Source organism: Colletotrichum scovillei, assembly GCF_011075155.1.
Source record: "Colletotrichum scovillei strain TJNH1 chromosome Unknown Contig00003, whole genome shotgun sequence".
In the NCBI taxonomy this organism is placed as follows: Eukaryota; Fungi; Ascomycota; class Sordariomycetes; order Glomerellales; family Glomerellaceae; genus Colletotrichum; species Colletotrichum scovillei.
Genome location: NW_023336261.1, coordinates 761,180 through 776,107, shown reverse-complemented (window position 1 = coordinate 776,107; position 14,928 = coordinate 761,180). Strand labels below are relative to the sequence as shown.

The following is a 14,928-nucleotide window of genomic DNA, read 5'->3' as shown; positions in this document are numbered from 1 at the left end:
AATGTCCACGCTCCTTTTAAATTTCAAGATGCACATGTGGACGCCATTCACTCTGGTCGCTTCTTTGGCGCTGGGCAACCTCTTCATGCCCAGCATCCACGCTTTACCCAGTCCGCGCGTGGAAACGAAACATGGCATTGTCACCGGCTTTCAAGATGCAGCCGCACCAGGAGTCTCGCAGTTCTACGGTATTCCCTACGCTGAAGCGCCCATCGGAGAGCGAAGATGGCTTCCTGCCTCGCCCAAAGAGTCTTTCGGAACTTTGGACGCGTCGGTGAGACGTCCGTCTTGTCCACAGACGGATCCGCCGGGAACCGGAGGCGCGTGGGCTGCTGAGTTCCTGATTCGGCCCAACAGCACCAGCGAGGATTGTTTGACACTGAATATCTGGACCCCGGCCAACTCGTCCCAAGCTCTCCCGGTTGTTGTCTGGATTCATGGCGGTGGATTCGGTGCGGTATCGTACATTCCTTTCATATTCCCCTCATTCTCTCTTTATGAGTGCGTACTCAGATTCTAATAAAGGCGTAACAGGGAAGCAATGATATTGCCTATCAAACTCCCACCCGATGGGTCCAGAGGAGCCAGAAGCATATTGTCGTTGCCATAAAGTAAGAAATATGGCCGCTGCCGTTGGAACGTCTTACTAACATGATGATAAAGCTATCGCGTCGGACTCTGGGGATTTCCAAACGCCGCAGGCCTTGAACAAACGCAACAGAATCTAGGGCTTCTGGATCAGCGGTTGGCCACGGAATGGGTGCGAGACAACATCGCACAGTTTGGAGGTGACCCTGAGCACATTATTCTCTGGGGCCAGAGTGCTGGAGCCGGATCAGTCTCGTACTATCAGTACGCCTACCCCGACGATCCCATTGCCATTGGCTTCATCAAAAACTCGGGATCACCCTTCATCCCAATCGGAAGTGACGATGCTGTACATGGCAACTTCTCTTCCCTTGCGACCGCATTCGGATGTCAAGAAGACGAGCTTGGCTGCTTGAGGGACATTCCCTTCCGGAAGATACAAGAGTACCTCGATCAAGCTGGCAATTTGACATTCAACGTTATTGTAGACGAGAAGACTAAGTTCTCTGACTACGAGAACCGAACTTTGGACGGGAGAGTTGCCAAAGGCGTAAGTGTCAACCCCATCTAGGCACATAGTAGCCATGCTGACTTTGTCATCGGGAAGCCCTCAATCGTTGGTTCGACTAGGGATGAATGGAACTTCGCCGGCAGCACTACTATCCCTCCAACCAATGGATCCGACGTAGTTCCTGACAATCTGTTCGGCTGTCCGGCGCAATACGAGACCAGTCTGCGAAATGTGGCTGGCCTCAAGACCTACCGCTACATGTATTCCTCCAACTTCACCAACATCATGCCCGGAGGCCAGGGCGCCTTTCATTCCGCAGAACTTCCGCTCATCTTTGGAACACATGATATTGCTCGTCAGAACTCCACAGCGTTCGAGTATGAAGTCAGTGAGGAGATGCAGGACTTGTGGTTGTCTTTCATACTCGATCCTGAAGATGGACCGGGTACTGAAGGTTGGGAAGCGACGCCGCTCGGAGGCCTTGAGACACTGCAAACAGGTATTGACATTGGGTACAATGGCTCTGTCGTGCAGCCATTCTCCTGGACTTCCTGGCAGACCGCGTGCGTCCGCGGTGTTGTTGCCTCAGATAATTAGGTGAAGGCTGGATCGACTGAGATTGCTGTGAGATGACCATCTCAATAGTAATTAGCGAACACAGACCTTTCATCCCGCCCTCTATCCTTCTGACATAGTAGGAAATGTCGAGTGGTCATCGTTCCGATGTGACGACACTGACTATGACCGAACTCAACAAAAAACTCCCTCGCGGACTATAGAAGCACGATGAGGTATTGCCTTTATTTATCAACTAGAAGGATATGTAAGTCGTTCGGACTTCCGTTCGATTGATGGCTCGCATGAACCTGACAGGTGTCACGTCTGTGACCGTGCGCCTCCAACGGCTATTGATAGGCAGGAAATATGAGACATGTCAGCAAGGAGCAGACAGAGCTTAGTCTTCGCTCGCCATTCAAGCAAGCCAAGGGCGTCTTCCTCAAAACCCAAAGGAGTGGTTACACCGAAAGCTACATATCACTTCAAGGCCAATAGGGCCGCTGGGCCCGGAGTGTGACTACATCCAGACTTCCCCGAGCGAGCTTGCAGACGGGGACAAATCCCGATTGAATGCAGGTGGGGAGAATGTCCGATCCAGTCGGTCAACTCAAAACATGAGGTGCTGACATACCATCGGCTTTCCGCCCCGAAAAAGCTGTCCCAACGTTAAGCAAACCTTGCCGCGACATAACACAAGCCTGACATCTCTCGGTATCGGGTGCCGCGTCAAGCGTGCATTCCCGGAACACTAGGATAGACTCAGCCTAACGCACACTCGCCCTTTCGCTCCTACTGTCAAGGTTTGACTAAAACACAGTTAACGGTGTCTGATGTTCGGATTGCTGCGAAGCGCCCAATGAAATCGCCTACGCGCCGAGCGCCACCCGAGTCTCGCGCACCGCTCGGCTAATTGAACGCCAAGTGAAGAGCTTAACCTCTTTCCCCGATTGAAATCATAACATAATTGACTTTTACATACAGAAGAAGTACATTATCGTACAAACGTTCGGGGAAAGGCCTTAGTTGTTCCCCTAGCGGCTACTTTGACAAGATGCCACCGTTGAAGGCCCGAGTACGTTGCCACCCCGCTTAAGCGCCCTAGAAACGCGTGACATGAATGTGTCCATCTCAGTCTGATCACATCTTATGCCTTTTCCCTTCATAATGTGACTATGTACTTCGAGGATAAGCATGGGATCAGACCGTGAACTTTGCAAGCGCCCAGTCTAACACCCTAGCGCAATCGCTTATGCCTCCTTCCTCGAACTCCCAACAATTAGATAGAATTTCCTTTTGAGCAAAGATCGTCCGCTTCCAATTTTGAGGGTACGTGACCTTTGTCGGCATGTTCAACGATGGGATACTTTGTGCCCGCTCTGCGGCCGTCAGAATTAGAGAACAGGTCACGAACCCCCTCAGTTGCAACCAGAGGCCGTGATGAGGTGTAGATGAAGTAGCCTGAATCCTGAACAAACAGTACTGTAGACCTCGCGAAGCAAGCTCTGCTACCCTTGCGACCATGTGTTCTGATACCGTTAAAGCGATGGAGATAGTTGAGGCCAACCGGACGAAAGGTCTGCACAGGAGCTCCTTCATCGCTAGGTACCTTCCACGAAGCATTTGGCACAGGTCATCACCCAGAGGAGCGATGTCTCCAGTGGGTATTTGGAATGATATTGGCGGTGGTAGGGATTCGTACCAATCTGATAGTTGGGCATCAAAGACCTCAAATACTTCAAGCATGCGGTCAATGCCGTGCTCAGTCGGGTGAGGAGGGCATCTCTTTTGGGCCTGAGTGAAACGATCAATCAGGTGTCGTGCAGAGATCTCTGCTAAGTAGTAGTACCAGGATCTTTGCTCCATCATGAGGGCCTTGTTGTCTAGGTTCATGACCCCCAGTGTTGGTGGAGTGGGCAGACTATATGGGTAGTCTACGCCGGCGAGGATGGAACCGGGGAGAGACAGCTCAAACGCCAGCTCACTGCAACCGAGTCTTAGCCAATGATCAAGTACACTGCGGGAATGTATTTCGGATAGGACATACCATTCAGATTTGAAGCAAGTGAAGTACAATATCTGCTCCATTGAGAGTGACTGGGGGAATTCAGGCGTCTCGGCTTTAGCCGGCATGGTGAGTCTGAGACGAATGTCAGCCAAGGGAATTCCAAGCAATGCCAAGGAGAGACAAACTTGTTTGTGAGCGAAGTAGTATACCAGGTATTACTCGCCATACTGAAACATTTCCATGCTTGTAAGGGATCCATGTTGTACATGTGCCAGATTCTGCCATACTAGTCAGCCTTACATGTACGACTGACCGAGAGCCATGACAAGTCAAGTACGCGGGAGTAGCCGTCTTACCCTGCAAGGCACAAGCATTGTACAGACTCCCATCCAGGTGAACCCATGGAGAAGCCCAGTCGTTTCTCGGCGACTGACCAATACCTTGACGCCAGATGACGGTTGGGCTCCACGGAGTATCCACGAGGGGTCCCGCTTGGCGTCCTCTGCCCAGGTCTCTGGGATATGGCGCCGAGGGCACAAGACAATGCAACGATACAGGTAGACGCTGACCAGTCAGGGCCGTTTTCCGCGACCTGCTTTAACATCTGTCGCAGCATTTGAGCATCGACGACGGGATTCATGGGATGAACATTGGTCAAGTACAAGTCTACCAGCCGGGATAGCTCGTAGAACTCCATGGCGGGGGGTGATCTGGGGGAAAAGGCATCCCCACGTGGGGAAGCATGGCTGAAGGGGTCTATCGCGAAGGGCACCGGTTTAGGAAAGATTGGCCACTCCAGCACGGAGTCCAGTCCGGCGGTATCCGATAACGAGGGATGAATGGATTTCTTAGCCTCATCCGCGGCACCTCCATCTTGCCCAGACAGGAGACCATCTTGACGTCCACCTTGGAAGGTTGGACTGTCCGGATAGTCGCTTGAATTACCGGACAGGTCGCGGCTAAGTTGTGGTATAGCGCGAAAGTTCTCCTCGTTGCGTTGAATTAGGTTGGCCAAGTTCTCTATTGCTCCCAGCAGACGTGGTCCAACACCTTGACATCTGACGGAAACAATCCACACTTCATTAGTATCAGTCCGATATAACGTGTCCATCCGGTTGAACCGGCGGCCATCCCCCGCAAAGTGTATGTGACCCGAACCCGTCGATCAGACATGGGCCTCGAGACTTCAAGTCCGTATAAAGTAAAGTAAACTTACAGTGACGTTGCCGGAGCCGAGTCCTCGATATATGTGCAAGTTGCCCCGACCCTCCTACAATAGCCGCATATCGGCCTCTCGTTATCGCATTTCGTCTTGCGGCCACGGCAGGTCTGGCAGGCGGATGAGGCGCGCGACCAAGTTCTCTGCTTCGGCATCCTAGGATCAGCATGCTCGACATGCGCGTGATCGACGCCGGAGACGGAGCGGCCAGGAGGCGATCCGCCAGTAATGGCCGCCATGCCCATGTCGGGGAAGCCCCGGCCGATGTCCATCCTCATCCTCTTCGACGGTGGGTCCATTGCGACGATAGATGACTCCTGTAAACCTCGTTGTTCGGGATCATTTCTCGTGTCGGGGAGACGAGCGACGCGAGATGTGAGGGGGGAGGCAGGATGGTCGGCCCTGTCTGGGGATCGCGAGTTTAATTATCGTGCAGCATTGATCACCGACCCCCGCAGAATTGTTTCAGAACGCGACGCCATGGCCTCGGGGAGCGTGGAAGCTCACTTATGACTCGCCTTATCTGCATGTCATAGAGTCTGCTTAGTCCTGAGACTTTTGCGCTCGGGGACTCTTCCCGGTGAGTCTGCTCGGTGAGTTTCAAGGTGAACCATTTCACCGACTAAGGCAGCTCGCTTCGGGGGGCTTGCCGTCGGTGTACGAAGTAGGCCAGGTGAACTCTTTGTCAGCTTGACAGTTCTCCAGCTCTCCGACGCTTCTGCTACTAGCGGCGTTAGTCCATCTTCACTCTAAGCCAGGTCTATCCATAGTCATCTAGCGTTCGTCTAGTCTGGTCAACGTGACCTGCCATCCGACTCCCGAGTTCCGTGATGGAATCCCTCACCCGACACGACGGGTCAACCATCCAAGCTAACGATGAACTTGGGGAAGAATCCACCGCCCGTGGGGAAACCGCAGACATTTTACGGGGTCGACTGGGGTACACAGGGGGGCTGGCCGCGTGGGAAGTTGAGAACTCCTCCATTCCGGCTCCTGACAGTGTCTCTTTTGACTTTTGCATATATCTCCAAGGTGTCCTTCGACTCAACTCTAATGGCATCGAGTTGATCCCGGCTCGGCGACTTCACTGCTTTCAAAGTCGATTGCAACTGTGGTCATTGAAGAAACCAACAGCCTCCCAGTACAATCTCAGTGCAGCCCGACCATAACAAAATCAAGATGGGCTTCCTCAAGTCAAAGCCAGCCAAGAAGACGGCCGCACAGGCCGTCGGGTCTGACTTGCTCGCAGTGAGTCTCCTCTTCAAATTGCCGGCATCAACAACAGACAACGCAAGTCATAAGCTATATGATCATCAACTCTAACATCAGCTCAAGGTCCTGCCCGAAAACCCTGCACCATGGTATCGCACCAAGCACTTGCTTCTGCTGAATCTAACTCTATTGGTTCCCATGTTGTCGTCGGCCTCGGTCGGCTTCGACGGTATGTCACTGCTTCCTGTGAGACTTGTGAATTGCCATCCTAACATCTGGAACCAGGTGCCATGATGAACGGTCTGCAGACCATCAAGCAATGGCGCGGTTACTTTGGTAGCCCTAGTCCATCCGTGCTCGGAACGATGAACGCTGTGTATCCCATCGGCAAGATCATGGGCCTTATTCCAACTACATACCTGGCGGATAAGTACGGCAGAAAAGTGCCCATGTGGATTGGGTTCTTCCTTCTCCTCGTCGGAGCTGCCCTCCAGGGCGCAAGTACTAGTCTGCCCATGTTCATCGTCTCACGATGGCTCCTCGGTGCTGCTACTGCCTTCATTGCGCAGCCGGCACCTATTCTCGTGACCGAGCTTGCCTACCCGACCCAGCGAGGCAAGATTTCGAGTCTCTATAATACCTTCTTTGTAAGTTTTCCTAGCTACCTAGGTCTATATCAAACCTCTTGCAAGAGACTTGAGCTGACAGCTGCTATAGTTCTTCGGAGCAATCTTAGCGGCTTGGTCAACCTACGGCACATTCCGACTGACCTCAACTTGGAGTTGGAGAATTCCTTCTATTTTGCAGGGAGCTCTTCCTGCGATCCAGTTCGCCCTCTTCTACTTCGTGCCTGAGTCCCCCAGATGGCTCATTGCCCATGGTAAAACCGAACAAGCCCGGAAGATTCTCACCCGCTACCACGCCGGCGGCGATGCGTCTTCGCCTCTCGTTGACTACGAGGTCAAGGAAATCGAGGAAAACGTCCGTCTCGAGACCGAGGCGCTGCGCGAGTCTTCGTACCTCGACCTCGTCAAGACGGCACCCAACCGTCGCCGTACTCTCATTGCCGTCATCACCGGTCTCGGAGCCCAGTGGTCTGGTTCTGGAGTTATCTCTTACTACCTCACGCTGGTTCTCAACACCGTCGGAATCACCGAGACCAAGGATCAGGCCCTCATCAACGGCTTGCTCCAGGTTTTCAACTGGTTCGCGGCCGTGTTTGCCGGCGCCATGATGGTTGACCGGATTGGTCGCCGCAAGCTCTTCCTCATTTCGACTGCTGGTATGCTCGGATGCTACATCATCTGGACCATCCTCACGAGCGTCTTCACCAACACCAAGGACGAGCGAGCTGGCTACGCCGTGGTTGCTTTTATTTTCATCTACTACTTCTTCTACGACATCGCTTGGTCGCCCCTCTTGCTCTCGTACCCGGTCGAGATCTTCCAGTACACTCTGCGTGGAAGAGGGTTGACAATGTCCCTGGGATCGACTTTCGTAGGTCTCATTATCGGACAATTCTGTAATCCCATTGGAATGGCCAACTTGGGCTGGAAGTACTACATTGTCTTTTGCGTCATTTTGGCCCTTCTGTTGCTCTTGATTTGGCTTCTCTTCCCGGAGACCAAGGGCCGTTCCCTTGAGCAGATTGCCGAGGTGTTTGACGGCAAGAACCATGCCTTTGGCAGCAGTGGCGTTAGGGGTGACAAGGTTGATGACGAGTTTGTTGAAGTTGAGAATGTTGCGGATAGGAAGGCCTAAGACAATAGACCAAACCATAGTCGATGAAAGCCTATGTAGTTGCGAGCGTACTAGAACTGCAATCGATAGTCAAATTTCTTGTCCACATGTCGAGTTCTTTGATAACCCTCATGAGTCTCCATTTGTTTCAGTGAAGGCCAGTAGTATGATGCCGTTGACGAGGCAAGTTAACCCCTAAGCCAAGACATCTGATGGGAGTTGAGTGATACACCTGCAGAGTGGTAGACCTCGACGTCAGCCGCAACGCCAAGTTCACCTACCGCCACGTCTGCTTAGCGTCCCGTTGTCTCGGGATGCATCCCAGCTGGTCGGAGGGCTAATCGCGCGTTCCGGCCGGATTTCCATCGCACATAGAAGAGTAATTGAAGTCTTGTCAGGCCTGGCAACCGCAGTCAACCTACTTAACTTAGCAGACTACTAAGCCTTTGTGATCTTTGGCAATATTTCTCCTCGGCGCCGTCAGAAGTATGTCGTCCTCTTTTCGGGGTTCTTGCCTATGCGGCGGGGTTGAGATCCAGACTTCGTCGACACCACTCGCTGTCCTCTCCTGTTTTTGCATTCATTGTAGCAAGGGTGCCGGTGGGTCGCACCAAACAGTAAGACTCCCAAATTATTGAACACACCAGAGTGATTGCTAATCCGGTTCTTGCGGCAGATTGCAAAGTTTGAGACTCAATTCGTCCGAGTCCTCTCAGGGAGCGATCTCATCTCCAACTTCACGTTGATCGACACGTCAAGTGGTTCTCCAAAAGAAAAGTCGTTCTGCCGCACTTGTGGAACCCCGCTGTGGACAACCCCCGCATCCGCAAAGGGGCAATACATACTCATCCGGACAAGTCTGTTGGAAGGCGGGTAAGTGGTGTCTCTCCCCCGCGTGCCCGGTTGAGGCTCACGACTGACGGATGTCGGATGCAGCACCGAGCTGCGACCTGATTCGGAGATTTTTGTCAAGTTTCGGCCGCCTTGGCAGCAAGCGGTCGATGGAGCTGTGCAATGGGAGCAGATGAGAAAATAAGCAGAAACGGAGAGTTGCTTAGTTGCTGCACAAAGAAGCTGGGGTAAGATGGGGGGCTCATGACTCGGAACTTGTCCGTTTGAACAAATCATAACTCGATCCGCTTTCCGCTCATCGCTGGTGCCACTATCCGATCCATGCTTTGCTTCTCTCTGTCGTGGTCTCAGGTCTGGAGCAGTTCTTTAGGTGGCTTCGGAACTCGGTGTGATCCCCAGACTTTCAACCTTTCTCCATCCAAACATTTCATCCCGAACTCTGCTCATTCTCCGCAATCTTTGTCCATCTTACTCGACCGAAGTCAATCCGAGATCCATGATCTAAATCTAGATTTCCCAGGCCATTGCGGCTTCCGAGATAAGTCACCCGTCATTCCGAGCTTTGTCTCGTCTGGGGAGAGACTCCAGTCTCCGGCGGAAGAGCCAATTTACCCCCACGCTTTGCGCCCGGTGGGAGGATAGGGAGAAAACAATGGAGCCGAAGCCAAAGCGGATCAAGATTGATGTGGCATGTGAAGCATGTCGGAGGAGAAAAGTCAAGTGTGATGGAGCACGCCCAGGTGAGTGATCGGTGACGATTCCACGGTGAAGGACATGCAGCTTCGAGAGTCTTGGCCTACGAGGTCGGACCGGAGTCAATTGAGATCTTGCTAGGAAGTTCGCAGAACGTCTGCTTTGCCTTGGTTCATGAGCTGTCGGCGCAACGCATGCATTTCTGACCGTGCCACGGCTGACAACATCTCATAGCGTGTGGCAACTGCTGGAAGAGGACCGACCTGAGAAACGGCTGCACCTACACCTCCGAGACCGAGAAGTCGTTCTCGGGTAGTAGCAAACCTGCAGATGCAGGTCCAGGCAATCCCGAAAGGGCAATGCCCAAGATCGTCCACACGCCCGAGGCCAACTTTGCGCAGCCCCTGATGCCTCCCATTTCTCGCCCGGCTCCGAGTGCGACGCCCAAGTCGACCACTTCCTCGGGTCCAGACCTCACAAGGCGAGGTCGAGTCGAACGGCACCCCATCACTCCATCTGATGCTAGCCCTTCAGTTGTTGATTCCATGACCACGGTCCGAGAGGATGGCATGGTGACTGGCGAGTACTTTGGCAGTAGTAGCGCTGGATCTTTCACGAACCAGATCAAAGCTGCCATTGACGCGAGGCTGGGCTCTTCGACAGAGAATAGGAGTGTAAGAAGCTCACTCTTCCGTTCGACACTTCCCCTCAATGGCTCTGGTGCTGGAGGGCAAGCCGATTATGTCCTGCCAGCCCGTAAGCAAGCTGATCACTTGACCGACCTCTACTGGTACTACGTTGATCCGTTGTATCCCTTCCTGGACCGACAGAGATTCGAGCATTCTTATCGAGCGCTGTTTGCTGGTACCTCTCTCGATGCCGATGAACGAATCTTTGTGAGCATCCTCAACATCATATTCGCACTTTCCACGCAGTTGATCGAGTCACTGCCTCCGGATCAGAGGGACTCCTCCAGCCAGGAATACTTCACTCGCGCACAGAACTTACTACAGCTGAGCCTTTGGGACACTGGCTCCATCGAGCTCATTCAGTGTCTGTTGATTATGAGTCAGTACCTCCAAAGTACAAATAATCCTCACCAGACGTGGATGATTGTCGGGTCTGCCGTGAGAATCGCTCAGGGCCTTGGCCTACATCTGCCAGAGACGGCATCAGAGCTCTCGAATGAGCCCGAAAGGGATCTCGTGAAGAGGATTTGGCATGGATGTATTTTGATGGATCGGTGAGTGTCATTTCGACACCAGGCTGCATTTCCATGGCATCTCTAATTTGACGACCAGAATGATTGCCATCACACATGGCCGTCCGGCAATGATCTCGGATCAGCTAGCCCTAAGCGTGGTACTGCCTTCAATCCCGGATACCGACGTCACCTCCGTCGATGGGGTGCAGCTTGGTGCCGTTCAACTTCACAAGCTTCGGTACCAGGCCTTTTTCCATAAGTCGCTCGAGCTCTACGAGGTCATCAACCACGCAGTCCTCGCGTTTTACTCATCAACATCGCCGCTTAAGTCGCCTACCTACCCCAACGGAAGTGGAAGCAAGACTCAGCGCTCCTTGGATAGACCAGAGCTAGATCTTGGGAAAGCCCTACAGCTTGATCAGCGCTTGACGAAATGGGAGAAGAGCTTGCCCAGCTTCTTGACCATGGCCGAGCCTGAGACTACTCTGGATGAGGTCTTCCGCAGACAGGCGGTAATCCTGCGTATCAGGTAAGTACTTGCAACTCGAGTTGGCTTATAGTCAACCTGACCATCCCTTGAGCCACGACTGACAGCTTATAGGCTCCTTCATGCACGCATGCTACTCCTCAGGCCCATGCTCACTCGATTCTGCCTTTCTCAGTGTCCCGAAACTTCCCAGGTCCACGATGACCTCTCATCTCGCGTCGTTCAGCAGTGCGCCATGGTCTGCGTAGAAGCCGCGCAGAGTCTCATCTCCTTCATCGTGCAATTCCAACAACACGACGGCACCCTCGGCCTACTCCCAGCCTGGTGGTACCGTGTCTTCTACATCTACACAGCTGCAACTGTTCTCATAGCAGCAAGACTACGACCCGCGGTCTTTTCTTCGCTCGACATCTCCCGCTCATGGAATCAGGCTATGGCTCTGCTTCACGACCACGAGAACCTAGGGCCTTCTCCGCGAAGATGTGCCGCGGCTCTTCAGATCCTCTCAACCAAGATGTTCCAAGATCAGCAACCTCAGCCAGCTGCCCTTCCAAGTTCGGATACCAATGCAGCGGTGCCCAACATCACCAACGAGCAGCAGGAGACCTTTGATATGCCTTTCCCCTACTTGGCGCAGGATGCAGCGTTCGACATGGACGCAATCACGTTTGACATCAATGACTTCTCTTGGCTTAACAGTATGCCTGGGAGTTTATAACTAGCAGTCATCAGCCCCCATCATGTACATTCATCTCCAAAATACCCGGCCTCCGTGCCTTTCATGCTTGCTCGAACTCCCGATGTTTAATAGTTCATCTGTGATTACTTTCTACTCAAACACCATCTTGTTCTTTACACTGCCAAGCTTACTTATCCTCACCTCCACCACATCCCCATCATTCAAGTACTTTGGGGGCTTCATACCCATGGCAACACCCGACGGCGTTCCAGTCAATACGACCGTACCGGCTTCCAACGTCGTTCCCTGGCTAAGGAAGCTGACAATCTCCTCCACGCCGAAAAGCAAGTCGCCCGTGCTTTCATGCTGTCGCTCCTCGCCGTTGACAAAGGTCTGCAGCAACAAGTCGCTAGCGTTGCCGACCACGGCTGGAGAGACCAGGACAGGGCTGAAGGGGGCGAACTTATCGAAGCCCTTGCTGAAGCACCACTGGGGCACGCCGCCAGCCTTGGCAGGGTCTCTTTGCCAGGCCCTTGCTGATACGTCATTTGCGGTGAGGTAGCCGGCGACATACTCCAGCGCCTTTTCCTTGGGGATGTTCTTCCCTGACTTTCCAATCACGAAGGCCTAATCTTGTTAGTGGCTTCTATCGAAAAGTCACTTTAGAGAATTGATACTCACGAGTTCACCCTCGTAATCAACGGTGCCATCCTGCGCAACCTTGGGGATCGGCACGTCCTCATTCCATGCAGCGACTGATGTTGCAGGCTTAATGAAGAGTGAGGGAAACGGAGGCGGTGTCCTGCCACCCTCCTTGACTGGGACTCAAGTCAGACGTCTGTAATAGCTTCGTTCCGGGGAAGGTAGTGGTACTGTGCTTAACATAGTTGAGGCCAATGCAGCGAATGATCGGAACGTCCTTTGGTGTGAGGAGCGGTCTCAGGGCCTTGACGTGCACCCGCTCGCCCTTGGCCAGGGATGAGACAGGGCTGGTACCATCGTAGATAGTAGCCCACAAGTCGCTCTTGTCAAGAAGCGAGGTAATCTCTGGTTCGTCTTGTACCTCAGGCTCGCCAAAGTGCTCGACGTCGTTGTCGTCAACGAAGCGAATCAGACGATTCCAAGACATTATGTTTGGTAGTGTGCCTGAGAATGGAAATCTGCTCAAAATAGTGAGTTCTTTTCTTGGTCACAATAAGCCGCATGAAGCTGTTCCCAGATTATCTCAGCTCCTTAAGTGTGTGCCTCCAAGATGTGCACCATCGAGCCCCTCAATTGAAGCAGCCTTGAATTGACCAATCAGGGATGGTTCCGTGGTTGGAACGCGGGGAGCTGTGTGATCCGTCGGAACTCGGGATTGCCTCAACTGCCAGATCGAGTCCCGTCCCGCGTGGCGCTTCCGCTGCATAGCTGCGGGCAAGGGGGGTCGACAGTCCGGGGATAACGGGGAAACGGGCCTTGATAACCTCCTTCGCGTGTCCCTCCAACGTCCAACTTCATCTTCAGAATCGCAGCTTTTGCCATAGGATACACGAATCGATCCGGGCCACTATTCACAGACGGTTACCAATACTTACTCAGGCACAGCCACAAGGCACTCAGACTATCATACGCCACGCACATCGAAGGATTTATTCACAATGGACTCCCCTCACGAGGACGACAACAGGGCCAAGGCCATGAACGACTACTTGGAAGAGTTGCCATCACAACACATGGAGCCTTTGTGGTCCAAGATGAACGTGATGGTCCCACCTACACCAGCACCCGTCGCTAAACCTCACATGTGGAAGTACGCCGACAGCCTCCCTCTTCTTCACAAGGCCGCAGAGATGGTTGGCGAACAGCAAGCGGAGAGGAGAGTGCTGATGCTGGTCAACCCCAATATGGGTAAGCGTCATTGTTTTACTCGTGACAACTTAAATCGTACTTGTACTCACATGGCATTGCAGAATCCCCTTACACAACAGACACCATCTATGGTGGACTTCAAATCGTCAACCCTGGTGAGACTGCTCCTGCGCACAGGCACATCGCGTTCGCACTCAGATTCATCATCGATGGCGAGGGCTTCACGGCTGTCGAGGGAAAGAAGATGCCTTTGAGACGCGGCGATGTTGTCGTGACGCCGACATGGCACTGGCATGACCATGGAAACGAGAGCGATGCGCCGGTTATCTGGCTCGATGCACTCAACCTTCCGCTCTTCAGATTCACACCGGTACACTTCGCAGAGCAGTACCATGAGAGCCGTTACCCAAGCGTGTAAGACTTTGTTCAGATGATCAATACTGAAGAGGTCACTGACAACTCATAGGTTCACGGAAACATGCGAGTGGAGACACCCATGGGACCAAGTTGAAGCAGAGCTCAAGGCCAAGGAAGGACCTTACGCCATCTACCACTACACAAGTCACGGCAAGCCCTTGTCACCCATTCTCGGCGCGCAGGCCGAGCGCATCGACGGTAACTATACGACAAAGGAGGTTCGCGAGCAGGCTTCGTTCCTCTACCACTGCTATGAGGGCCAAGGCCGAACCATCGTGGAGCCACCCACGGGACCCCGTGTGGTCTTCAAGTGGACTGCGCGAGACACATTTGCCGTCCCTGCCTGGTCCAAGATTCAGCATATCAACGAGGGTTCTACTACGGCGTACCTTGTTGCTGTTAGTGACAGGCCATTGCTCAGCAGCATTGGGCTGATCAAGCCGCAATCATGAGCGTTCGAGGGGAGGCAAGACCGTGGAAGTACCATCAGCAACAACCTGACAAGCTTGTAGATGTCCACTCGCTATTAGCAGGCCTAAGATGCTGTATCTACTCAGCATAGTAATAATGAAGACATTTGAATGTGACATAGTCAGCAAAGAGACTTGGGGAGAAAGATGATGTAGTTCGCTTGTCATAATCACCACCCCGTCATGTGTCAAAACATTGTCAGAATTCCATTTATCAATACCTCGGCGCGGAATCCGTTGGAAAAATTCGTGAGATAGTAGCTGCAGACGCAATTCTTTACTCAACACGAGCGCTTTCTGTTGAATTCAGTGACCCACAAAGAGCCGAAACCCACGAGGTGTTTATCCACAACAGCACGGGCAGCTCCCGGACCTCGGCTGGATTACTCCTTTCGTCAGATATTCGACTTCTCGCGATCGATTGTGATGTCTTATAATTGCC

At 52.9% G+C, this 14,928-nt stretch overlaps 6 protein-coding genes across 6 annotated transcripts; 4 read left to right on the top strand and 2 right to left on the bottom strand.

The window, feature by feature from the left end:
• Position 1: 1 nt before the first annotated feature.
• On the top strand, positions 2–1,696 carry HER10_EVM0000915 (uncharacterized protein; the record flags this gene model as incomplete). The annotated part of the gene is made up of 4 exons (XM_035470680.1): positions 2–457; positions 535–611; positions 664–1,138; positions 1,196–1,696. 4 exons carry the CDS (start codon positions 2–4, stop codon positions 1,694–1,696), a joined length of 1,509 nt encoding a protein of 502 aa, XP_035335603.1.
• A 438-nt stretch (positions 1,697–2,134) lies between these two features.
• HER10_EVM0013388 (uncharacterized protein) lies at positions 2,135–5,180 on the bottom strand (the record flags this gene model as incomplete). Its single annotated transcript, XM_035482749.1, has 6 exons — positions 2,135–2,174; positions 3,504–3,638; positions 3,702–3,794; positions 3,848–3,940; positions 4,019–4,720; positions 4,879–5,180. The coding sequence occupies 6 exons, from the start codon at positions 5,178–5,180 to the stop codon at positions 2,135–2,137; spliced, it is 1,365 nt and encodes a 454-aa protein (XP_035336754.1).
• Positions 5,181–6,060: 880 nt separating this feature from the next.
• Positions 6,061–7,854, top strand: HER10_EVM0013344 (lactose permease; the record flags this gene model as incomplete). Its single annotated transcript, XM_035482706.1, has 4 exons — positions 6,061–6,129; positions 6,217–6,322; positions 6,379–6,740; positions 6,811–7,854. 4 exons carry the CDS (start codon positions 6,061–6,063, stop codon positions 7,852–7,854), a joined length of 1,581 nt encoding a protein of 526 aa, XP_035336747.1.
• A 1,483-nt stretch (positions 7,855–9,337) lies between these two features.
• Positions 9,338–11,787, top strand: HER10_EVM0003908 (fungal specific transcription factor; the record flags this gene model as incomplete). The annotated part of the gene is made up of 4 exons (XM_035473569.1): positions 9,338–9,425; positions 9,613–10,621; positions 10,680–11,111; positions 11,184–11,787. The coding sequence occupies 4 exons, from the start codon at positions 9,338–9,340 to the stop codon at positions 11,785–11,787; spliced, it is 2,133 nt and encodes a 710-aa protein (XP_035335881.1).
• A 111-nt stretch (positions 11,788–11,898) lies between these two features.
• HER10_EVM0001746 (5-carboxymethyl-2-hydroxymuconate isomerase) lies at positions 11,899–12,877 on the bottom strand (the record flags this gene model as incomplete). Its single annotated transcript, XM_035471483.1, has 3 exons — positions 11,899–12,375; positions 12,430–12,566; positions 12,622–12,877. 3 exons carry the CDS (start codon positions 12,875–12,877, stop codon positions 11,899–11,901), a joined length of 870 nt encoding a protein of 289 aa, XP_035335684.1.
• Positions 12,878–13,388: 511 nt separating this feature from the next.
• On the top strand, positions 13,389–14,468 carry HER10_EVM0006628 (putative gentisate 1,2-dioxygenase; the record flags this gene model as incomplete). The annotated part of the gene is made up of 3 exons (XM_035476209.1): positions 13,389–13,638; positions 13,701–14,013; positions 14,066–14,468. 3 exons carry the CDS (start codon positions 13,389–13,391, stop codon positions 14,466–14,468), a joined length of 966 nt encoding a protein of 321 aa, XP_035336140.1.
• Between the last annotated feature and the right edge of the window lie 460 nt (positions 14,469–14,928).